This window comes from Archocentrus centrarchus, chromosome 11 (genome assembly GCF_007364275.1).
Source record: "Archocentrus centrarchus isolate MPI-CPG fArcCen1 chromosome 11, fArcCen1, whole genome shotgun sequence".
Taxonomy (NCBI): Eukaryota; Metazoa; Chordata; class Actinopteri; order Cichliformes; family Cichlidae; genus Archocentrus; species Archocentrus centrarchus.
The window spans coordinates 15,249,627-15,274,929 of NC_044356.1; the positions used below are offsets into that span (position 1 = coordinate 15,249,627).

The 25,303-nt window shown below is 41.2% G+C and overlaps 1 protein-coding gene across 1 annotated transcript; it reads left to right on the forward strand.

The window, feature by feature from the left end:
- Positions 1-8,033: 8,033 nt before the first annotated feature.
- On the forward strand, positions 8,034-20,221 carry LOC115788247 (kelch-like protein 10). The gene is given in 6 exon segments (XM_030741207.1): positions 8,034-8,185; positions 15,504-15,984; positions 17,136-17,753; positions 19,031-19,180; positions 19,863-20,010; positions 20,013-20,221. Coding segments are annotated over 6 exon segments (1,758 nt in total).
- The last annotated feature ends 5,082 nt before the right edge of the window (positions 20,222-25,303 follow it).

Here is a 25,303-nt window from a genome sequence, read left to right on the forward strand (position 1 = left end):
ACAACTGATTTTCATTTCGACTGCTGAGGTAACCAAAGCAGCGAAATAATTAGACCACATGCCTGGTTTATTTCAGTTGTGCTTTGCTGAATGTAGAATTCAAGCTCGGGCCACCGACAAAGGCCGTCTGTGCGCCGTTTCCAAAGAACAGTGCCGTGACCCGGATTCGAACCGGGGTTGCTGCAGCCACAACACAGAGTACTAACCACTTTACGATCACGGCATATGACAGGAGAAACCACAAGGATGACAACTGGCGTGACTTTTAGAGCGCAGCAAAAATAACTTTCCATTGTGCAAAAGAAGGGCTCCTTTTTCTATTAGAAACTTTGCTCTGGAATTGGGAAGAAATGCAGTGAATTCATTACATTTAGGTGTAGAAAGACATTCAGTCGATGTGCTTTTGAAAGGACTGAATAGTTTATCAATGGATGAGGACACAAAAGGGAATTACACTGATTATTGTTAATCAGTTTGAGAGCTATAGGATTGTCTGGCTAATTTCTTGCAGCGAAATGCATTTTTAAGTTTCTTTCTTTCTATCATTTCTCTCGGCTGTGAGGTAGATTCTTTCACCATATTTAGCTTTTCACTGTTTCTCCTAGGTGCTTCAGATGGACCACGTGTACCAAGAGTTCTGACAGATGCGACATGATTGATAAATGAATAAATGCCATCAGAGAAACGGTTCATCATTTCATCACATGCCCATAGTATCGATAATGTGCGCCTTGAATTTGTTTCCCTTTAACACATTCTCACTCCTTACTCATCAGTCCTTCTGTTGTCACTGTCTCTGTTTCTGTCTCTTTGTCTCTGCTACTTGTGAATGTTTTTGTGTATTTGCTTTTTCTGTCGATCACTATGAGTGACTTGACAATCTAAGATCCTTTAATGATCATGGATAATGAGATTGATCAGCATAAAATAACTGATGAGCTTCAATATCTTTTTGACTTGCTTGATGAACTGAAGCAAGAGGAAGCTCCAGTACCATTGAAGACAGCTGATCCAACAGTGAGGTGGAGAAAGCGAGACAAGGATGGAAATGAGCTGTATTTGAGGCCAAGATCAACCAGGCACCAGCCACATAAGGGTCATTACTTTTTCATAGATCATTGGAAGATATTGATTGTGTAGAGAAATATCAATAAATCAGTGTTTGAACCAGTCATTTCACTGTTTTGGCACAAAAAGTAAATTCATGATGATTAAGTTTTTGATCCAAACCTAAGTATAAATAAGTATGCATAAACTCCAGAATGAGCTCCTGAAAGTTAACACCTCTCTTAGCAAATGTGGCTTTCATGTTAATGCAGTAACATAATATACTTGATTGTTACCTCCACACAAAGATTTTGGGTAAAATTTGTTGATAATGCGTTGAAATAATCACACCAACTGTTACAATTGAAGATGATTCATAAAGTCTTCCAACACAAAGATGCTTTGCATCTTCAAAGCATTGTAAAGTTTCTAAAAATAAAACTAAATCATCAGTGTAGTTATAATTTTTTCACACAGCATTACAGTCATCACATAGTGAGCAGGTATAGACACTGAATGGGAATGGGGCCTCTGTGTTATAAAAGTGGATTGGATTTGTATTTTTGATATACTTTTGATGTGTATTACAGCTGCTCACAGGCAGAAGGGCAGTTGTAGCACTTGTGTCACTATAACACAGATGTATGAGCTACTGGACCAGTTCTAGGTTTGCAGGAGTGGTGGAGCAAGGCACAGTGAAGAGATCAGAACCAGAAACCGGCACTTTTAATAAAACAAAAAGCATTAAACGAAAACATTCACAACTACTGTCAAATATATCGCACTTAACTCAGAATCCTTATTGAGTATGAACAAAATCCACTTTAACACAACAAAAACAGCATGAAATATAACAATGTTCAATATAATAACTCAGATTCAGTTCAATAGTTTCAGTTTGATTCTGTTCAGTTCAATAGTTTGATTTAATTCAGAGAAGGGGAAAGTCCAGAATCCTGCTGCCATAAAGCAGCAAACAGGAGCACACAAAATTGTCTCTCTATGAGCAATATCAAACCGTATTCTGATGATCCGGCTGCTGTAGTGTCTTTAAACTCCAGTCTCATGGGTCAGGCTCGCATTCCGATATCCTGTGTGTGTGTGTGTGCGGGTCATCTGCAGCCACCGCACGAAGAAGAGGGAGAGAGAAATCCAGGCCTCCCAGAAAGCTCCTCCTGACAACAGAAGCACACACTAAAAAAACCTGGCTAAAACCTCTCTGGTTGTTGTTCCCAGAGTCTCAATAGTCACTGGTTTCCCTTTGGGTTGGAAAACCTCCGTATTTCCAGAGAAAATGTTCTTGATGTGCACAGCTACATCACTTCTCTGGCATCGCTAATTGTTTTCCCTCCAACTCTAATCACGCTCACAGGAAGAGGGGGGAAGAGCACGTCAGAGGGGCTTTCCCACAATTCAATTTTTGTTTGGTGAACTTAATGTTAATATTTAAACTTTCTCTTACAAGTTATTTGCAACATGAATTATATAATTAAAACTTAATATTTAATGTCATTTAGTGTGACAATTTTTCTATTGCATTATTGCAAATTTGTAACCTGGGTTACACAGTCCTACTGTTAATAACACTCACTGTGAGGCAGCCTTTGCTCCACAGATTGTTGGTATATATTTTATTGTGGCTCCAGTAGATCAAAGCTGTATGTTCACGTATTTGTACTTGTTTCTGTACAAAAATATCAGACACTGAGCTAGGACATAAATTTAATGTTTTTATTTGAATATAAAGTTATAAGAATTTTTATCAATTCAACCATTACATTTTAATTCCACGTCTACTCTATACAATGCACTCTGCAACTGAAATAAACTACAATAAAAAAAGTATTGTTTTTTTTTTTAACAGAGTGTTTTCTACAAGAACTCCAGAGCTCACTGAGTGATGCTTCAAGTGATGAGCATTAAACACCTCCACCAAGAGCTCCTCTTCTGGCTTCCTTGAACTGGAGCACACGCAAAAATCTCTTTTCAGAGAGTTGGAGGGCAGAAAAACCCCGTCTGATGAATACCATGGCAGCTCAAGAAAGTGTGTCAGCACACATATGCCAGCAGTGTGGGAACAATCCAGCTGTGCTTCGTTGTCGTGACTGTCTACCGCTCCCCTTCTTTTGTGCCACATGTGATGTCATCATGCACACCAGACATGTCCTTCACAACAGAGATGCTGTGACTGCTGGATTCTTCCAACCATTTGAACTTTTCTCTATTGATTTCCTACACCTTGATAAGTGCAAGGGCGGTTATGAATACATCCTTGTAATTATTGACCACTTTACACGCTTTGCCCAGGCGTATGCCACAACTTCCAAATCAGGTAAAACAGCAGCGGACAAAATCTTTAATGACTATGCTCTGAGATTTGGCTTCCCGGCACAAATCCATCATGACCAGGGTGCTGAGTTTGAAAATCAGCTGTTTGCACAACTGAAAAACTACTGTGGGATTGCTGGATCCAGAACTACTCCCTATCATCCCCAAGGGAACGGAAAAGTGGAGCGGTTTAATAGGATGCTACTCCAGATGTTAAAGACACTCTCAGAGAGACAGAAAACGAACTGGAAGGATTCACTTAACAAGCTGATCTATGCCTACAACTGTACCAGGAGCGAGGTAACTGGATTTTCTCCTTTTTACTTGTTATATGGATGCTCCCCAGGATTGCCAGTCGACATGCTGTTCAGTTTGACATCAGAGCAAAGAGACAGCAATCATCCTGACTACATGGAAAAGTGGAAACAGGGCATGGAAGAAGCATATGAGATTACCAGAGAAAACATTCACAAAACAGCCATGAGAAGAAAAATGCATTACGACAGTAAGGTGAAAAGCTCAGTATTACAGCCAGGTGATCGTATTTTAATCAGGAACATGACGCCTCGAGGAGGTCCAGGCAAGCTGAGGAACCACTGGGAGGATACAGTTCACACAGTTGTCCGTCAGGTCAGCAAAGATATCCCAGTTTATGAACTCAGACCTGAGAAGGCAAAAGGACGATCAAGAATATCGCCATCTTCTCCTACCATGTGACCATTTGCCGATTGAGGTAGAAGTGAGACCACAAACAAGGAAAAAGTCTGTGGAGACAAGTGAGGAGGTTGAACAGTCAGAGGAAGAGGATGACGATGATGAATACTATCCAGTGTCACCCCAACAGCCATCCCAGCCACGCCATCATCAGAGGTTGAATCCTGTGAGTACTGATAAACCAGCTGAGCACCTCCAAGCAGAGGAGGAAAAGTCTAAGACAACAGCATGGACTTTCCTGACCAAGAGGAAAATCATGCTGGGGAAACAGCACTGGAGGATCTTGTACCTTCACCTGCCCCAAGTGAATGCAGCAGGACCAGTGAGCAAGAGTCTCAGCGACCAAATAGACAGCATAAGCCGCCAAAGTTCTTCACTTATGATCGACTTGGCTCACCAGCTCGTTATAATATGAGAACACTACCACATCATTCACACTCTATGGTGCCGTGGACACGCACTTTGGAGGTATACTACCGCTGATAACTACATGGACAGAGAAAAAGCTGTGATCACATACAAAACACACTACTGAACTGAGTTAATGCACATGCTTCTAACTCAAGTCAGAGCAAATGGACTGTTTAACACAGAATTCACATTCAAATGGACTGTTGAACATTAAGCAGATTCATACATTGTGCCTTCAGCTTAACACATATCCAAAGCACACCACATGGCCACAGTCACTTAAAACTCTCTCATAGACTTTTATCAATTGAGCGCATTGATGCTTAGACATGCTGCACTAACAGGACTTTGTTACAGGTCACCTGCAGACTGTTACCTATGTCTAACTGAATGGACACTGTAATTTATGCAGACTATCAGAGAACACTGAAAGACTCGGGTTGTTAACCCATACTAAAAAGAATGTATGAAAAGAGTTCCAGCCTATGAAACGATATTTGTAGAGTAATAAGGTGCAACCACAATTATAGTATATTGTGGTTTAATGTATGTTTCTTGATGCCATTGTTGTAAGTAACCCCACATTTGTGTTTAAGATTAACTGTTAGGATGTTGGGCACAACATCTATTTTTGAGGGGGAGTATGTAGTGGACAAGCAATTTGATTCCACTTAGTTTTATAATTTTGTTCCTTTTACCTCACAACATTTTATTATTGTTTTGACTGTGTTGCTGCGTAGAATATGTAGTAGAAATGCAGAGCTGAGGAGTAAGTGGTTTGCCTGAATTGATTGTGCACTGATCCACTGGTAATGCCTTGAGATTTCAGTAGGTGAAACCGCGCGTTCCTTCCCCTCACTCAATACAGACGAGTGAAGGCAAGAGCGGCGTGTCGACCTCTTCATTTATCTGTCAATATTCCCCTTGTTTAAGGGCACAACATTACGGCCGTGCCTCTAAGGCAGGGTCGTTAAATCCAGGCGGCTGTCCAGCAAAGGAGTTGAGATTAGAGTTCCTCCATAATTTGCAAATACAGGAGGACTGAAGCTTTTTTTTTTTTCTTCAGCTTGATCAAAGACTCGTCACTCAGATCCTCTGGGAAAAAGCTCACTGGATCCTGCCGACAATCGCCAAAATTGTTATGGAAATGTATTTATTAAATAAGAGAGACAAGATTCCTTTACATGGTTTATTGCTCGTATGAGGAGAAGTCGCCCCATACCCCCAGAGGGGCATGAGTGAATTCTGAATCTTACACAGAAACACAATGTACTTATACCCTTTTACACCCCCCTGTTCTCCCCCTCCTTAACCCAACCAATAAGGAAGAGGAGATCCTCTCCCAGTCACATGTACCTGTATAAAGAGAAATTAACCAGAAGGACACTAAAACTAACGAATGTGACCCCATTAACACAGAGGGTCCTGACAGAGGAAGGGTATGTGTAGGTTACAGATAAGGGAACGGTCATCTGGACAGGTTTTACAGCCTACAGGTCACTTCATGGTCACACACTCCCTAGTTGAACAACATATAGGAGGTTAAAGTAAAATTTTCCATCACACCCAGTATATACCTCATTTTCGTTCTGGTAGTTCAGAATGATATTCAGCCAAAATCTGCAAAGCTTCTGACTTTGGTAGTTTGTAACTTTCACTGATAGTTCAGAAAACCATCCCTTCACATACGTGTCCTTCTGAGCCAGTCAAAATGTATAGGGGAAGAAGGAATAAAAATAAAAATGCTGTGATGTCCCACTTAACCCCCACTGGTTTCTTTTCACCCACGTGAAAGTGAGAATGATACTGTTACAAAACTCAAGATAATGGACTGACATGTTCAATACAGGCAGTCAAAACCAATGACCACTGCAGCTGAAGGCTACACTCATCCATGAATGGAGATTAGTTATTCATATCCAGACACTTGTGCAGTCCATGTACAGACAAATGACTGTTTGAACCCATCTGCTCATATTAACCATCTTGTACTGTATATACATATATTACAATACTATTTTAAACACAAACTAGTACTAGCAAATGTCAGCAAAGTAAGATATAATCCAGCAGTACTTAAATGTGAATGTAAACTACACTAAAGTGGCCACTATTCTTGGTGTACCTGTAGTTTAATGCAATCAGACAAAACTGCTCAGCCATGAATCCTACCAAAGATTATAATGCTAAGTAGAGTTTGGCACTGTCAAAAAGGTCACACCTCATATTTTTAATACCGTATTTTTCGGACTATACGTCGCTCCGGAGTATAGGTCGCACCAGCCAAAAAATGCATAATAAAGAAGAAAAAAACATATATAGGTCGCACTGGACTATAAGTCGCACTTTTTTGGGGGGGGGGGGGGGGGGGGGGGGGGGGGGTTGATAGAATCCGAGACCCAGAGCAGAAATTCCATCTTGAACGGCAATTTAAAATAATAATGGATTAAAGAACAGGACGAACATGGTTACGCCTACGTTATGCTAACGTAGCACATTCAGCTACATGATGCACAACGAACACGTGTTCGGTATGTTAACGTAACATTAAGTTATTCAGATAACCATAGCATAAAGAACATACTAACAAGTTAACCAAACCATCAATCCATTGAATTCTTCATCCTCGGTGTCACTTCTAAACAATTCCGTACACTCCGTAGACGAAGCGCCGCTTCCTCTTCTGTGTCGCGTTAGTCAGACTCGTCGTCAGCTGCAGTTCCAATTATTCCAGCCTTTCTGAATCCCAACAGGATGGTTTGTCACTGAAGCCCATGTTTTCTTGATCCATCCAATGACTTCCAGGAAAGTTGGGTGGCGCATTCTCCCAGTTGCCGTTAAGCTGTGCTCTCCATCCATCATCCACTGCGCCCACAGGTTATGCAAGACTGCCTTAAAGCTGCAGTTCACGGAGATGTCAAGTGGCTGGAGTATTTTGGTTCATGTGTTATAAATGTCACATATACGTCGCTCCGGAGTATAGGTCGCACCCCCAGCCAAACTATGAAAAAAAGTGCGACTTATACTCTGGAAAATACGGTAACAAATATTTTGGCTTGTGCTACAAGGCAAAGGACAGGAAAATTGTGACAGTGAACAGTACAGCACCTCCCCAGATACTGCAAACTCAGTAAAGAACAAACCCAACACATGGAACTAAAAATGTATACCTTTAAAAAAAAAATCTGAAAAAATGCATATATAAGTTACTGCAATTCATAAATTGATCAGCTTTTATCTGCTCCCACAAGTGCTTATTTTGGTGGACCAAGACATACAGAGTGCACTTCAACCCTCTGTGAGGCTCATGTGCAATACATTAAGACAAAATTAAATGATGCTTTTAAGCAAATAAAAGACTAATATTTTTAATAAAAACATACACTTCAAAACTATTTTTCAACATAACTGCTTTCAGGTCATTATAATGTCATAAGCTTCCATTCCAGAATCCCACAGTGAAGTTTGACAACATTCAAAACTCTGCACTAACTCATCCAACAAGAGACAAACAAAAAGCATCAAAACTTAAAATGAACGATAAAGAGCAGCCTTCAAATATGTCAAACTCGATCTATAATGAGCTCCGTATTGAGAGAATATTTTGTGATGCATTTCTCAAAGTGGATACTGTCGAATTTCCAGTCCACAAGATCATCCTCTGTAACTGTAGTCCGTATTTCCGGTAAGTTGCTTACTTGATAACAAGGGAAAACTGATGGATTTATGTCCTGAAAAAATGTAATTTATGATCTGAGTCTGGGAACAGTGTCAACAAGTGAACTAAAGGAACATGTTAAATCATGGAACACTTCTGATAAAAATGTGAACAGTGAAGGTAGATTTATAATACTTAATTTATCTATACAGAATACAGATTTATGTATTGCTAGTATATATGGACCAAATGTTGATGACCCCTCCTTCTTTCATGCTTTGTTCACTTCACTCTCAGATCACTCTGACACCACACTTGTAATAGGAGGAGACTTCAACCTGGTACTTAATGCAGATATTGACAGGCTCAGTACAGCAGTGAGTCAGAGGAACTGGCAGTCTGCAGACATTCTTAAACAGTACATGAAGGATTTTGGTCTTTGCGATGCTTGGCGTTCACATCACCCTACTTTGAGAGATTATAGTTTTTTCTCACCAGTACACAAATCTCATTCCCGCTTAGATTACTTTTTAGTTAGCAGCTCCATAATGATGGATATCACAGACACTCAGATTCACCCTATCACTATTAGCGATCATGCACCGGTGTCTATGTCTCTGACACAGAAAAGAGTCACACCACCAATCAGGAACTGGAGATTTAATACATCATTACTTAAAGAAGAAGATTTTATTAATTATTTCAAAAAGGAATGGTCAGCATACTTAGAATATAATGATATTCCAGGAATATCACCATGTGTTCTTTGGGAAGCAGGAAAGGCAGTAATGCGGGGCAAAATAATATCTTACTGCTCGCATAGGAAAAATAAAGAAAAAGCACTTGTGTTAGAATTAGAACAAAAAATTAAATCTTTAGAAACTGCCTATGCCGCTTCACCACAAGAACATACAATTATCAGCCTAAGGAAACTGAAACTGGAGCTAAATGAAATAATTGATAAAAGGACACAATTTATGTTGCAGAGGCTGCGTTTGGAAAACTTTGAGCATGGAAATAAATCTGGAAAATTCCTGGCCAAGCAATTAAAACTGAATAAAGAAAAACAGCTATTTTTTCTATTAAAGACTCGACTGGTATTATTACTCATGACCCACCACAAATAAATAACTCTTTCAAAGACTTCTATGAAGCCTTATATTCACCACAGATTAACCCATCTGATACTGAAATTGAAGAATTTCTTAATAATATAAATCTACCAAAACTAAATGACAGCCAGGCTGCAGCTCTGGATTTACCTCTTTCATTGTCTGAACTTAGTGAAGCCCTACAGCATCTCCCAAATAATAAAGCCCCAGGCCCAGATGGTTTTCCAGCCGAGTTTTATAAAGAATTTTGGTCTGAGCTAGCTCCCATTTTTTTCAGAATGGTAACTCAGATTCAGAATGACCACATCTTATCTCCAACCTTAAACTCTGCTAACATTAGCCTGCTTCTTAAACCAGGCAAAGACCCCACACTCCCATTCAGCTACAGGCCAATCTCTCTCATTAATGTAGATCTTAAAATAATTTGCAAAGCCCTTGCCAAAAGATTAGAAAGTATTACTCCATTTATTGTACATCCAGATCAAACAGGCTTTATCAAGGGTCGGCACTCACCCAATAATACACGTCGACTGATAAATATAATAGACTATTGTTCTATTAACAAATTAGAGACGACAATCGTGTCTTTAGATGCAGAGAAGGCATTTGATCGGGTAAATTGGAAATTCTTACTAGCAGTTCTGCAAAAATTTGGATTTGGTTCATCCTTTATAAACTGGATCAGAACACTACACAGCTCTCCGAATGCGCGTGTTAGGACAAATGATCTCATTTCACAAAGTTTCAGTCTGCAGAGGGGCACTAGGCAGGGCTGCCCACTCTCTCCCTCTCTTTTTGTAATTTTCATTGAGCCGCTAGCAGCAGCAATCCGTCAAAATGTAAATATTAAAGGGATTCAAACTGAAAATATGGACCATAAACTTAGCCTTTATGCTGATGATGTATTACTTTTCCTTGGGAATTCACAAGGCTCTCTTTTGAAGACTATCACACTGATAGATAAGTTCTCATCTATATCTGATTACTCTATCAATTGGAGTAAATCAACAGTTTTGCCTCTGAATTGTAATTTCCAGAGAACCTCTAGGACCCCACTAAAGTCAGGAAATATTAGATATTTAGGCATAAATTTTTCCGCCAGGCTCTCAGACTTGGTACGATTAAATCATATCCCCTTATTAAAAACAATAGAGGATGATCTCACACATTGGAACAGTTTACCTATATCACTCATGGGGAGAGTTGCTGCCATTAAAATGATGGTTTTACCAAAAATTAATTATCTATTTTCATTGATCCCTAATAAACCTACTCTTCCTTGGTTTAAGTCACTAGATTCAAACATCTCAAAATTTTTATGGAAAAACAAACCGTCAAGAATAAGCTTAAAAACTTTACAAAAGCCAAAACACAGTGGAGGTCTAGAATTACCAAACTTTTATTACTATTTCTTAAGCAGTAGATTGCAGTATATTTCAAAGTGGATCAAATCCAATTCATTAGACAACCCATGGCTGGATCTAGAACAGGCGTTTTGTGGAAAAATAAAAATCTCAGATTTACCTTTCATTAGTTCCAGTATTAAACATCATAACTGCTATAAAGTCCTTAGTATAAATACCTCTCTGACAGCCTGGTGGGAATTTTTAAAAATAACTAAGTCTTCACTCATCCCCTGTAAACTAACACCCATTTGGAACAATCCAGATATTTGTCAGAAAAAGAAAATGCTGAATTTTCCGTTATGGCGTGATAAGGGTATAAATAACTTAGAACATATTATCCAAGATGGAAATTTTATCACGTTCCAAGAACTTATATCAAAATATAGAATTGGCAACGGTAGATTTCTGGAATATCAACAAGTTAAGTCCGTCCTACAGGGAAGATTTAACCTTAATCAATTGAATCTAGAAATGCCTACTTGGGTAACAGAATTTCTTAACCTCTGTACCCCAAAATTGTTATCAAAATTATATAAATTATTAATAAAAACTGATGATTCAGTTTCCCTCCCAATTACAAAATGGGAGCGTGATCTTTCTGTCAACCTGGATCAAAATTTATGGACAGAAATATGTTTAAATATCTTCAAAATGACTAAAAGACCCCAAATACAACTTGTACAATATAAGATTCTCCATAGAACATACTACACTGGACAAAGGATGTTCCAAATGGGCCTTACACACTCAAACATATGCACCCACTGTACAAGCAATTCAGAGGATAATCATCTACACGCTCTGTGGTCTTGTGTACCAGTTCAGAGATTTTGGCAGAGGATTTGTGAAGATCTATCCACATGGTTTAGCTGTCGTATCCCAACTTCCCCCAGACTATGCATCTTAGGTGATGTCAGTGAATTAATTATGGAGTTAAATATATCACACATAGTTCTTACTGCCTTGTGCATCGCTAAGAAGATGATCCTCATGAACTGGAAGACAAAAAATAAACTATGTATTACTCAGTACAGAAATTTATTAGTAGATCATGTTAGTTTAGAGAGAATGTCTGCTTCTTCTAAAAACAAATTGGAGGAATTTGACTCTCTTTGGTTCCCACTGCTCAGCTCCATTACTTAGTGGGGGTGGTGGGCTGCGGGCTCTGCTCCTGATGTGCTTTGTGGGGGGGTGGGGGGGGGACTCCGGGGGCCGGGGTAGCTGGTAGCCTCCTGAGGCTGGGGTCCTGGGGCGACCTTCTGGTGATGTCTGTGTGCCTGTCCTGGTTGATGGTGGTGGGGGCTTGGATGGTGCTGCCTTCGGTCCTGGGGTGTGGGCGGGGTGCTTGGGGGGGTGGTGCCGGCCCTCGGTCGGTTGGCTGGTCTTCCCTGTGTGGCTTGGGGGCTGGGGTCTGGGGCCCCGGCACTGGGGCCGCGCCGGCTCCCGGTGGGCCCCCCCTGGCGCGGGGGGGGCCTCTGCTGTCCCGGCCGCGCCGCCGGGTGGGGTGGGTTGGCCTGACGTCGGGATGTCCGGTCTACGCTTTTGGGGCCCTGGGGGGCCTGCATTGCGGGGGGGTGGGGTGGGGGATGGGGCCGCGGTGGGGTGGTTGGGGGGGACTGGGCACTGCATTTCCATGCCCAGGCCAGTATGTCCTGTCGCCTGTTTGTGTCTATTGTTGAGTGAATGGGCATCTAGGAGGAGCGGGCCGCCCTCTGCAGTGGGGGCGAGGGCGCCAACCTCGGGTGCTGCAGTGCTCCGGGATGCTGTCACCGCGGCCCCGGGCTCACCTCCCCCTGCCCTGTGCTGGGGTGTGGGAGGTCGGGGTGCCTATTGAGCCAGCGAACAGCTGGCTCTCTTCTTCCAGGATTCTTCCTGGTCATATGCCCCCCCCCCTCCCCCTCCCCATACACAAACACACACACACACACACACAGAATACACATCACTCACAGATGTAGGATGGAGAGGCCACGTGGAGAGCTGCACCACCACTTGCCTCTCCGTTTTAATTGCACTTTAGTCATTATAACTCACAACACATACACACTTACAACCTGATACACATAGGACCTTTGGGGCAGGCATGTTACTCAGAGGTTGATGAGATGGGCCGCTGAGGTGGCCCCACTCGGATCCTCGTCACTGTCTGTCTCCAAATTCTATTTGCACTTTAGACATGGAGGGTTTTGGGGGGGCAGTGTGGGCAAGCGCTGACGACCAACAGTTGGCGCTTGTGGCATAACTGTCCCCTCAATTTTAACTGCACCCCATACACCTCATTCACTCACAAACATTAACACATAGACCTACAAGTTGGGGAGGAGGAGGGGTGGATGGGTCATCTTACACCCCGATTTCTTGCGTCTCGCCCGGGGTAGGGGTCGGGTGGTTCCTTGGGGACCGGGCTGGTGGCGTCCTGGGGTCGCTGTTGGCCCTGGGGTGGTTTCCACTTGCCCCGTCTTCAGAGGGTGGGTAGCTATGGATGAATGTGTGTCTTTGTGTATTTGTCACCGTCTCCGTGAGTATGGGTGGGTGAGTGAATGTGTATGTATGGCATATCTGTGTGTGGGTAAGTATGTATGGGCATGTATGAGTATCTGTGTATAAATGTGTACACGGGTGTCTGGGTGTGTTTGTATGTATGGCTGGACCTGGGTCTGGGCCTTGTGCCTTGCCTCCTGGCCGCTCCTTGCTGGTTGCCTCCTCCCCCCTACCCCCCTGGGATGGGGGTGCCTCGGGGTTCCTGGGTGGGGCTGGGTGTTCTGGCGTGGGTGCTGGCCTGCCCCCCTTGGGGGTGCGGTGCGGGGCTGCGTTGGCTTCTTCGGCGTGGGGGGGGGCTCTGTGGAGGGTCGGGCGGTCCTTGGGTGCCGTGGGCCCGGGAGCCCTGCCGCCGGCCAGTGCAGGGGGCTGGCCGCTGGGGGGGGGCTGGCTTCTCATCGCCTTGGGTTCCCTGGAGCCCTCGCTCCTCAACTGGGGGGGCTCCGTCTGAGACCACCCTCTCCCGTCTGCTGGGGTAGGTGTGCGGTTGTCTTTGGACTGAGTGGCCGGGGGTCTTCCTGGCTCTTGGTGGGCTGCTGGTGGCCTGGGGTTCCGGGGGCTTTCCGTACCTGCCTCTGGCTTCTGATGGGTGGAGCTGCAGCGTTTTGCCCTCATTGGTAAGTACGTTCCATGACACAGACACAAACATGACACAGACACAAACGCCCACTCAATCACAACTCAACAAAATTGTTGGTGTGCGTAACATGCTTTGTTAGTTTTGTTTTTCACACACAAATTTATTTTTGCAAGTATTGATAGTATTTTTTTATATGTTAAAGTGATGAAGTATCTGATTAATAGACTTGTGCTCTTTCCCCTTTTTTTTTTGCTCCCTTTCTCTCTCCCTTTTTCTTCTCTTTATTTTCCTCTTCTTCAGCCTGTCAGCTCTGGCTGTTACATAGTATGTGGAAAAATAACTCAGATAAATAAAATAAAGGGTTAAAACATCAACAAGAAGAGCCTATTGAGAACCTATAGAGCTCATCTTGAAATAGCAAATATGTTTGGCACAACAACGCATTCAGATCACAGTTCTGCTTGCAAGATCTACCAGACATGACAGGCTTTAAAAAAAAAAAAAAAAAAAAAAAAAAAAAATGTGAACAGTGAACTGACAAATATACCCAAAAGATAACTCATAACTCATTTGCCAGCAATGCAGGTTGCATGTTTACCTCCACACAGCCCCAGCTACTAGCTCAGTAAATGTCCCATTTAAATAACACTGTGAAGAATTTGGTGATTGTATGAACTAAATTCAGACTGTTAACTTTAAGTTAAGTTAAAGTTAGTTAATGTCTTATCCAGTTTGATTCACACAGAAATCATTCTGTTCCATTCTGCAGACGAATTATAAAGTACTAATAGTAATAACAGACTAATTTTAAAAATAAAACAATACTTGTTTATGCTGTGCAAAAAAAAAAAAATACACTCAGTATGACACTTAAAATATAGCAGACTTTTATTTTTCCTGTTGAAGCTGCTTCTGATACACGATGGCCCCACAATTCAGTGTACAGAAGAAATGGGGAGCAGTGCTAAATTGTGGATGGCAGCTACCCAACAAAAACCCACCAAAACACTGCTATTTAAACTTTTTTCACAGTAAAAAAATGGTAAATTTAAATAGCAGTGGCAGTAATATTTGCTTTGTATTTGGTCTTCATTCTCATTCATGTTTTCAATAATACAAAGCCATCAAGTATTCGTACTGAAAAACTGTATACTGTTATGAGGTGTAAGAAATCAGAATTATAATGGTGGTTATAAAGGGTGGTTGTCAAGAAGCCATTGTTAAGGAAGGGAAACAGGGAGAAAAGGCTGAGGTGTACCAAATTACACAAGAACTGAAAATCAGTGGTAACAAGTTTCATGGAATGATGAATTTGAATTTGAAATTTTTTATTTAAATCATCGTCAATATGTACAAGGGAGGTAATGCCAGAGGTACAACAGTGAGTGTCTACAGGCACAGTAGAGGCTCTGCCATAGTTTGGGGCTACAATTGGCAACAGCTTCATATTCACCATTGCAATGATCCCAACCTTGATAGAATAGCACATCAGTCATTGGTGTGTGGACATTATGGTCAGTATTACAATACTGTCATAGTTACTGATATCTGAGCCTCAGCAACTCCTCAGTTTGAGTATTCATGATCACAGTGCCCTTGGGTCTATAGCTGTGCTGTGGTTTAAAGCTACTTGTACATGACATCATTTACTGTCTTGTTGTCTTCATGCTTTTTCAAATTCTCTGCTGTGTCTCCTTCTCTACCCTCAGGGCTTACTTCACACGCTGGACCGCCCCAGACCAGAAGGTCTTCAAAATACCTGGCCTGTCTCCTGACATGATGAAACTCATCATTGACTTTGCGTACACTGGCTCAGTTTCCGTGACGAAGGACAATGTACAAGAACTTCTGCTAGCAGCCAATCGATTCAAGGTAATGGACCTCGTAAAAATCTGCTGTGACTTCCTTGGGGAGCAGCTCTGCCCAGAGAACTGCGTTGGCATCTGGCAGTTCACAACCATATCCTTTTTCCCCGAACTGCGTGCCAGGGCCTACCAATACATCCTCAACCACTTTAAGCAGGTTGTTGCAGAGGAGGAGTTCCTAAACCTCACTGTGGAGGAACTTGCCGATATCCTTGATAATGATCACCTCGATGTCCAGGAGGACACTGTGTATGAAGCTGTGATTAAGTGGATCGCCCATGCACCTGCAGAACGGGAGCAACACATTTCCACTCTGTTGCCTAAGGTATTACCTTCCATTACTATATTTATATTGGACTCAGTGCTTCAGGATTTTAGTGATAGTGTTATCCAGACATTTGTTTAAAAAAAAAAAAAAAAAAAGAAAATCAATGCAGTAAGGCCACATTAGTCAAGTTGAGTCAATCTAAGTCAATCTGGGTTTAAGGATGCTTTAACATCTGGAGTTCTGCTGCACTTTATTTTCAAGCTCATGAGTTTGTCTTCTCTTGCAAAGCGATAAATAACAAGCAACTTAACTTATCAGTCAAGAGTGAATCACATGTACAGGTTAAAGCAGAATAGGAAGACCTGTATATGTAATGTGATTTTATACTAAAGCATTTCTTTCTCCACTTTATGCCCTAGTTCTTTCTAAGCTGCACTGAATGCCTGTTTCAGGCATTCCCCTCAACTCTAGAATTGCTGAAAAGAGCAGCCAAACATAAAACTAAAAAAACTATTTAAATTTTAAGTTTGCTTGTTTTTGTAAAGTTCATTATGGTACCTCCTTTTCTATGAAATATCAACCCTGAGGGGCTTTACTGGTTGTTTTTGTGTTTCTGTATCACGAACACAAAACATGACTTCTAAATCACTACAGGTGTATAAAACCAAGCACCTAGCCATGACGTCTGCCTTTGCAAACATTTGTGAAAGAGTAGTTTGTTCTAAAAGACGCACCAAATTTGAGCATGGTGCTGTAGGAGGACACCACCATTTCAACAAGTCCGTTTGTGAAATTTCTTCCCTCCTAGATATTCCATGATCAATTGTAAGTGGGATTTTTGCAAAGTGCAAGCATTTATGAACCACAGCAACTCAGCTAGGAAGTGTCAGACTACTTTAGAGCAGGGATGCTGAGTGCTGAGATGCATAGTGAATAAAAGTCAACAAATCTCTTCTGGCATTAACATCAGTGCAAAAACTATGTGTCAGGAGCTTTGTGGTATAGATTTCCATGGCCGAGCAGCTCCTGTAGGTGTAATGCATTGGTGGGCTAGTGCATTTGTCCATATACTGTATCAGTTGTCATGATGACAGATTTTTAGGCTTTTCATGTATAGTCTCAAACATGCAAAAGAGATTTGAATTTGCTGAAACATAAGGTACTTAAAATTAAGTGTTACTAAGTCATATTTTGTATTCTATGTGTAGGTTCGTCTGAGACTGATGACTGTAGAGTACCTAAGGCAAAATGTGCTGTCTAATGAGCTGGTGAGCAGCAATTCTGAATGCCGATCCATGGCTGTTGAGGCCACCAGAGCCATACATGATATTAGATCCAGCAGACCCGGTGAGTCTGGCTTCTATGACCCGCTTGCTCGTCCCCGCCTGCCTCATTCCATCCTGCTAGCCATCGGGGGCTGGAGTGGCGGTGATCCAACTAATGTCATCGAGGCCTATGATTACCGGGCTGACCGCTGGCTCAACATTTCAAACAATCTCAAGCGTCCTCGTGCCTTCAATGGAGCTGCCTTCCTCAATGGGTATGTCTACTGCATTGGTGGCTGCGACAGAGTGGAGCATTTCAGCACCGTGCATAGATTTGACCTGACCACTCGCACCTGGGACGAGGTGGCACCAATGCACGTCCGGCGCTGCTATGTAAGCGTGACTGTGCTAAATGGGTGCATCTATGCCATGGGGGGCTATGATGGAGAAGGACAACTCAACACTGCAGAGCGCTATCAACCCGAAACCAACCAGTGGACTCTTATTGCACCAATGCATGAACAGAGGAGCGATGCCAGCTGCACAACACTTAACAACCGGGTGAGAAATTCACACAGACCTAGAAATCTGTCAGCAACCATATGGCAATCATCAGTTGTAAGGTACAAATGTGTATTCCACAATTGGTTAGTAAGTGTTTGCTGGCAGTGCTGAGTGGTTGCTGGCAAACTACAGCAAGTAGTTTGAGAGCATTTGCAGGTAAGTCAGCATCTTCCAAAGAAACTCCTGGTGCCTGTGGCAATCTGCTAGTGACCAAAACAACCACAAGAAGGTTTGCTGTGCAGCACCCACTTTGTGCCGATTCATGCTAGCAACAACTTCCAGCAATCACTTGCCAACCAGTCAGGGAATAAACATTTTTCCCTAGTGACCAGAGGTACAAGAGGAGTCACAAACAAAACAAAACTACATAGTGTTCATTGTTATGCTGATGGTGTAAAAGTTAAGCTTTTTAATGCACAAACTATAACAGCGAGAAGGTAGTGAAAAACATAAGACCTACTTCCTGCTTCACTTATATCAGATTTGAGATTTCTAATCCAATTCAGTTTTTAATCACAACGCCCTCATTCAGATTTAAAAGCTTGAAAATCTGGTACTAATCAATACCCATTTTTATATTTTTAACATAAACTTGTAGCATAAACATTTGTTACAATTTCCTACATTTAAAAAAATAAAACAGTGTGAAATATAGACATTATTTCTAACTGACCTCAAACTCATCTTTTGCATTTCTGGACATGAATTCCAGGGTGACATAACGCCAGGAAATTTATTAGCCCATCACCTGATATAAAGTTTATGTCAGCTGCCCTAAACTGACAATACTGTAATTACCAAAATCATGTTTTACTGTTTCTGTAATGGTTAATCCACCAGTTTGCACGAGCTCTTTAATCAAAATATTTAAAACTAAAATATAATTATTGTTATTCATGAATTCTCAAATTTACTGTTTTACAAAAGAAACAAGAAAACTAGTGAAGCACATAATTATATATTTTTTGATTAAGATGATAAATTACAGCTATTTGCTTGCATTCCTGAACCTGAGCTTTTGTGGTTGAATGTTACTCTTAATTAATTTCAGACTTCTCACAGGAGTCCATCATACCAGCTCAAATTTTGATATAAAAACGTGAAATCATTTTATTATTAGCCTTTTAAATAACAATAAGTTTTTGGGAGATTTCTAAAATATTTGTGTGGATTATGTTATTACAGAGAGACACTCAAATTTTGTAAATTTGATTTTTATTTCATTTATATGAATAACAATGAAAATACTGAATACCCCCTTTTTTTGGTTTCAGATTTATATTTGTGGAGGATATAATGGCAACGAGTGCCTGGCAACAGCTGAATTTTACAGCGCCGAGACAAACCAGTGGACGATGATAAACCACATGGACAACCGCCGCAAGGGACTAGGAGTGATTGCCTATGCGGGTCATGTCTTTGCTGTAAGTACATGAAACACTGCTGACACTCACATAACATACAAATCAGATCTATGATGTGCTTTCATAAGCAAGACTTTACACTGGTTAGGCTAACGCAGAATTTTGCTAACTTAATTTTGTTTTTATTAACTCTCAGATTTCTTTCCTGACCACAGCGTCAGAGAAGCAATTCAAGCTCATTTTATAAATTAATTGAATTGATCAGTCATGTTTCTGATGCATTTATTATTCATTTTATGACAAATGTGCCCCTCTCTGCCCCCTAAAGGCAAAAGAGTTGTAAAAACTTTTATACGGAAAAGTAAAAGTATAAATACTTTTTCTTCATGTTTATTCATCTTTGTTCTTAATAACAAGCTGTAATAGATGCCACTGTTTTAATAGCTTACTGCAGTTGGTATGTATAGCACAGGTAACTGCTTTAACTCTATCCAAGCAGCACCCTAAACCAATCACAGTATTTCCAGTAGTGAGACCAGACCTAGAGCAATCCATCTCCTGGTGTCTGCTACATGTAAAAGGCAACTTTGGGCAATGTTGCAACTTAATTCTCCTGTCACTGTCTGGAGTACATGAGAAAAGCAGCTAAAGAAGTATTGTGAGCAGGTGCCCTTTCTTACAAGGGTGCTGTGAAACTGGTTTCAATTGCATTTAATCATTTTACCCATCAATTTACTTTTAGGTCGGTGGCTTTGATGGAACCAATTATCTTCGCACCGCTGAAGTTTATAACACAGACACCAACGTGTGGAACAATGTGTCCTCTATGTTGACCCCCCGCAGAAACTTTGGCATTGAAGTTATCAACAACCGCCTCTTTGTTGCCGGGGCGTCACCGGTTTCACCACCATTTCCGGTGTCGAATATTATGACGTTATAACCAACGAGTGGTCCGCAGCCTGTGACATGGGGATTGTCCGCCGTGGCTTGAGCTGTTGCGTGGTGTCCGGACTTCCCAATTTGGCCGAGTACACCGTGCCACGTGATGTCCTGGCACTTTCGCAAATGCCAGAAGAACAGGAGGAATCAGAGTCCAATTAACACTGTTAAAGTCTGTTTTGCTATGTGTTACCATCTGAGACTTGATAGTCTCAGATGAAGGACTGAAATAAATCTTTAGTGCATCAAACTGTGGGTGAACTGGACATTTTTTTTTCTAGATATTTCTAAAACTTTCAGTCTGTGAGAGTTTCATGTTCTGTGAGGAGAGTATGCCCAACACATACATTTCATCCAGAGAATGCCGTTGCAACAATAACCCACATAAATGTTAAAAAGTGAGCAACATGCACCTAATAGGATGACAAGATCACAACAAACTAAATGTGGGACAAAAAACAGTGTTTGTGTGGGACAAAGTGGGATTTATTCGCAACCTTTCTGCAGACAACAGCAACTCTTTTGCTAAGTAAACACAATCAGAATAAAAGAAAGCTGAAGTTTGTGCTCATGGTCTCAGTCTTTATATACTCCCATATTTTCTGTCATTTCACTGATATTTTAGCTGCTCTTCTCTCTGGAAACAGTTTTTGGGTTTCACTTTGGATGTACCATATCGATAGATTTCATACCCTTTTTCAGACATGTCTGACAATTTTAACAATTTTTAGTCAATTATGAAACACATATACTGTGTTATTTTACACCATGTTTTCTCCTGTGCGAAAGAGAAATATACAGATGCAGCCACTGAAAACAAGCACACTAATTACATCATGTTCTATCACCAGTTCTACAAATAATTTATAGACTGTATAATTTTAAAATGTAGTAGACTGCCTGCCACAATCCATTTTGTGGTGCTCAAAAGAGAAAGTGTCCGCACCTTTGGATAAAATACATTAATACTGCATATCTCTGATAAATGCTACAGTAATTTTAAGGGCAGAAAACATCTTTGCAGACAAGTAAGAGAGCCCATACTATCACTCGCATTACAGGGGATTCTTCTGTGGAAGGAATTCTCCCTCTCTCCCACCCCCACCGTGGACCGCTACGGATGGCTCACCAGCTGTTGAGCGACAATTTTAAGAGGCAGCATCTCTATGTTGCAATAGGCATAGGGGAGAGTGGGGTGAGTTGTGCCAGTTTTTACTTAAAGTGACTTTAAAGCAAGACCATGATAGTAATGCTTCCAACTAAAATATATATATATATATATTTCAGAATGCGGTGCATCCCTGGGAACAATCAATTTGGATCTGAAATATGGTATTTAAGAAATACAGCTTTCTGAAAAAAAGTGGTCTTGTGGCACAACTTGCCCCCGGTGCGGGGTAAGTTGTGCATTTGGAGATGATGCATTGGGGTAAATTGTGCCATTGATTATTGAAGTAAAACACAATATTTTGATCACAGAAACTGTAATGCTTTATAAAAGCTAGACAAATACAGTACAAAATGACTCATTTAAGGTTTATTTAAAGTTATTTTACAACATCAAAGGCTACTTTTCTACAACCCTATTGCACCACATGAGCACATCAAAGGTCAGTTTTCTTAAGCGAGGTCTAGCGCTATGAACACATCAGAACAAAGTTGAGTTCAAAATGAAAAAATGAAGAAAAAAATCAGCATCCATCACCTGCGCATCCATCCATTGCACTGTTGTAGTAGGTTTTCATTGAGTAATAGACTGTTTTGTCTAAAGGTTGAAAGCTGTGTGTGGTGGCAGGGTGAGCATAACACCATTTTCTTTAGCAGTTGTCACTGCCTTCAGTGAGATGTGAGATTCATGGTTGTCCAAAATGAGCAGAACTGGGTAATTGGTGGAGCAGTTGGTTGAACCCCTGCCTGTCTTCCTCTTATAATTCTGTGGCATTATGATCTATTTCTATTTTTGGTCTAAAATGAAGAATGTCACATAGTTTTAGTGATTTAAAAAAAAAAATAAAACAGTGTACAATTACAATAAATAATAGTGGAGGTGAGTTGTGTCACTGGCACAACTTAACCCAGGCCCTCTGGCACAAATCACCCCAACCCGAACTTTTTGGAAAAAATGCATCATCCAGCATTTTTTAGCTAACATAATGCTAGCTGTATAGACTTATAGCGTAGCATACCAAAGCAGTAAAACATTTGTAGAATGTTTTCAAACTTGTCTATAACTGTCCAGACACAACAATCAAAAAACCTTGATCATAGAAATTTTACTTTGTATGGCAAAAAACATTTTTTTGAAGTTAAATGTGCTTACTTCTCATGCAATGAGGCTCTCATCTTTACAGGATGAGTAAAATGACTGACTCTTCAAAAATGTGTGGTCACATGACAAATTTCTTTTATGGTTCCCTAGAAACAGGGGGTGACACAACTTCCCCACTGGCACAAATCACCCCACTTTCCCCTACAGTTTAAGTATGCCCATTAAGACAGTGGTTCGGTGTGCCCCTTCGGAGGAAACTACAGAAAGTATGTATAACAACAGTAAAAACAGTCCAGTTTGTATTTCCTTTAACTGATCGCGTTTTTCCCGTTTTAATGCTTGTTGATTTGCACTGTGATGCAAATAACAGTGAAACTTTTTCACCTCTCAGTGAGCAGGTGTAAAATAAAACACTTCCTGCAGCCGGTCAGAAAGCTTTTGGATGCATTCAGGAAACCTCTGACATTTTGACACTCTTGTTAACTTGGGGCAATAATGAGAGCATGGACTCTACTCGGGAGAAACTCGCGGTTTCAACACCAAAAAATAAACCACCAAAAACTGAATGTCAAATTGGAAAACCTTAAATTTATGGAATTCACAAAGTGCTCTAAGTTGGCTTTTATTGGTGGTCTTTCCGGCAAACGGGACCATGAGCTTTGCTCTCAATCTAACACGTTCTCACTCCTTACTCGTCACACATGGACGCTGTATTCTCCTGTCGTCAATCAGAGAGAGCTCTATATCAATGAGGGCACTCTGCTCGTTGATAAATGATGCAAGGAGGGTACCGAGCGCATCCAAGGGTGACGCAGAGGGACCCTGTCCATATGTGACAAGTGAGGAGTGAGGAAGTGCTGTTCCCTTCGCAGGATCATGCTTTAAAATCGCAGCTGCTGCCATGACCCGGATTCTAACCGGGGTCGCTGCGCCCACAACGCAGAGAACTAACCACTATACGATCACGGCCGTTCGTACAGTGTGTAGTGAAGCGACAATTGGCAAAGCTGCAATCACCATTTGTCTCATTTGTAACTTCCAAACTGAGCTTTTGAAATTTGACACGTGTTGGTTGTATCGCCACTGGATTCAGAACAGGTCCAACTTTTCTCTGCCAGTTCCAGCCTGTATCTTGGGGTTTTCTTACTCCATCATCCTGACTGGCACCCCCATCACCACAGTGGACTCATTTCGCTTCCTGGGAACTACCATCACCCAGGACCTCAAGTGGGAGCCCACCATCACCTCTGTCGTCAAAAAGGCCCAGCAGAGGATGTACTTCCTGCGGCAGTTGAAGAAATTCAACTTGCCAGTAAGGACCATGGTGCAGTTCTATACTGCCATCATCGAGTCCATCCTTACCTCCTCCATCACTGTGTGGTACGCTGGAGCCACCACTAGGAACAAACAGAGACTACAGCGCGTTGTGCACTCTGCTGAGAAGGTGATTGGCTGCAACCTCCCATCTCTCCAGGACCTGTACACCTCCAGGACACTGGGGCGTGCAGGTCGGATCACAGCCGGCCACTCTCACCCTGGGCACAGACTTTTTGACCCTCTCCCCTCAGGCAGGAGGCTATGGTCCATTCGGACCAGAAACTCCCGCCATAAGAACAGTTTCTTCCCCTCTGCTGTTGGACTCATGAACCATAACCCTAAGACTGTTACCACCACCCTCCACAAACGCTGATGAACCTATGTTTATGCATCTGTCTGTTTGCACTGATGTACATATTCCTGGACTATAGTTTACATTCTTTTATCTTTTAATTATTCTCTGCACTGTATATTTTGTAATATTGCGTTATAGTTATAGTTCTAATACCTCTGTATATTTGTAATTTGTATATTTGTAACATTGTCTTATAGTTTTTATACTTATTGTTTTTTATGTAAGCACGAAGTACCGCAGCAATTTCCTAATGCTGTGAACCTGTTCACCCATATGGCAATAAAACCGTATGATTCTGATTCTGATTCTGATTCTCCATCATATAAAAGTGAAATCTGTGTGCATCACTGTACAATGTGTAGAAGGACACCAAACATTATTTACTATCACATGACAAGGTATCCATGTACTATTATACACACCTTTACTGTGCCACGTGCGTAAATGTACACATCATTCTTGCTTTTTCTGCAAGCTGTGTGACGGTGCAGGTACTTTAAAGTCCATATTGCATATTTCAAGAAAGTAATATGACACACTTTCACTTTAACACCTGCTTTTGACACACATTCCAGTAATGTGTTCATGGCATTAATGTTGAAAAATAACCGTCACCAAATTCGTTCAGTGTGCGCACTGCTAACTAAAGACATTCGGATGCCAGGTTAGCAAGAGAGCAGAGAGAGCAAATACTGAAAGAGAGAGAAGGCATACAAGGAGGTGAGCGACAAAACAGCATGTGGAGAAGATGATCCGAAAGTAGACTTTATGTTCTTCACTTCACTCTCACATTTAATCACTTTGCTCAGTTACAGGTGAATAATGTACGTAAAGTCGTAGGTTCAACATAGTTTTAGAAACAAATAACTCAAATGTGCACCCAGGCACTCCGCTAGTTACACAAATAACTGAGCTCCAGGTGTGGGACATGTTTTGGTTGATTTGCCATTAGATTCTAAAACTAAAACTTCAAAACATGGAATTTTATTTACAGGATATATATATATATATATATATATATATATATATATATATATATATATATATATATATATATATATATATATATATATGGTTTAATTTATTTAACATTTAATTTAACGTTTTATTTAACAAAGCATTATCCTGTTTCTTATTGGTCCTCTTAAAGAGGCTGTACATTTTCAGGTAAAATGCAGAGTACTAAATAAAGCGCAGAGTACCAAATAACCACTTGTTACAACCAAGGTACGCAGAACAGTGTCACTGAATGCACAACAAATCAAACCTTGAAGGAGATGGACTACAGCTGTAGAACACTACA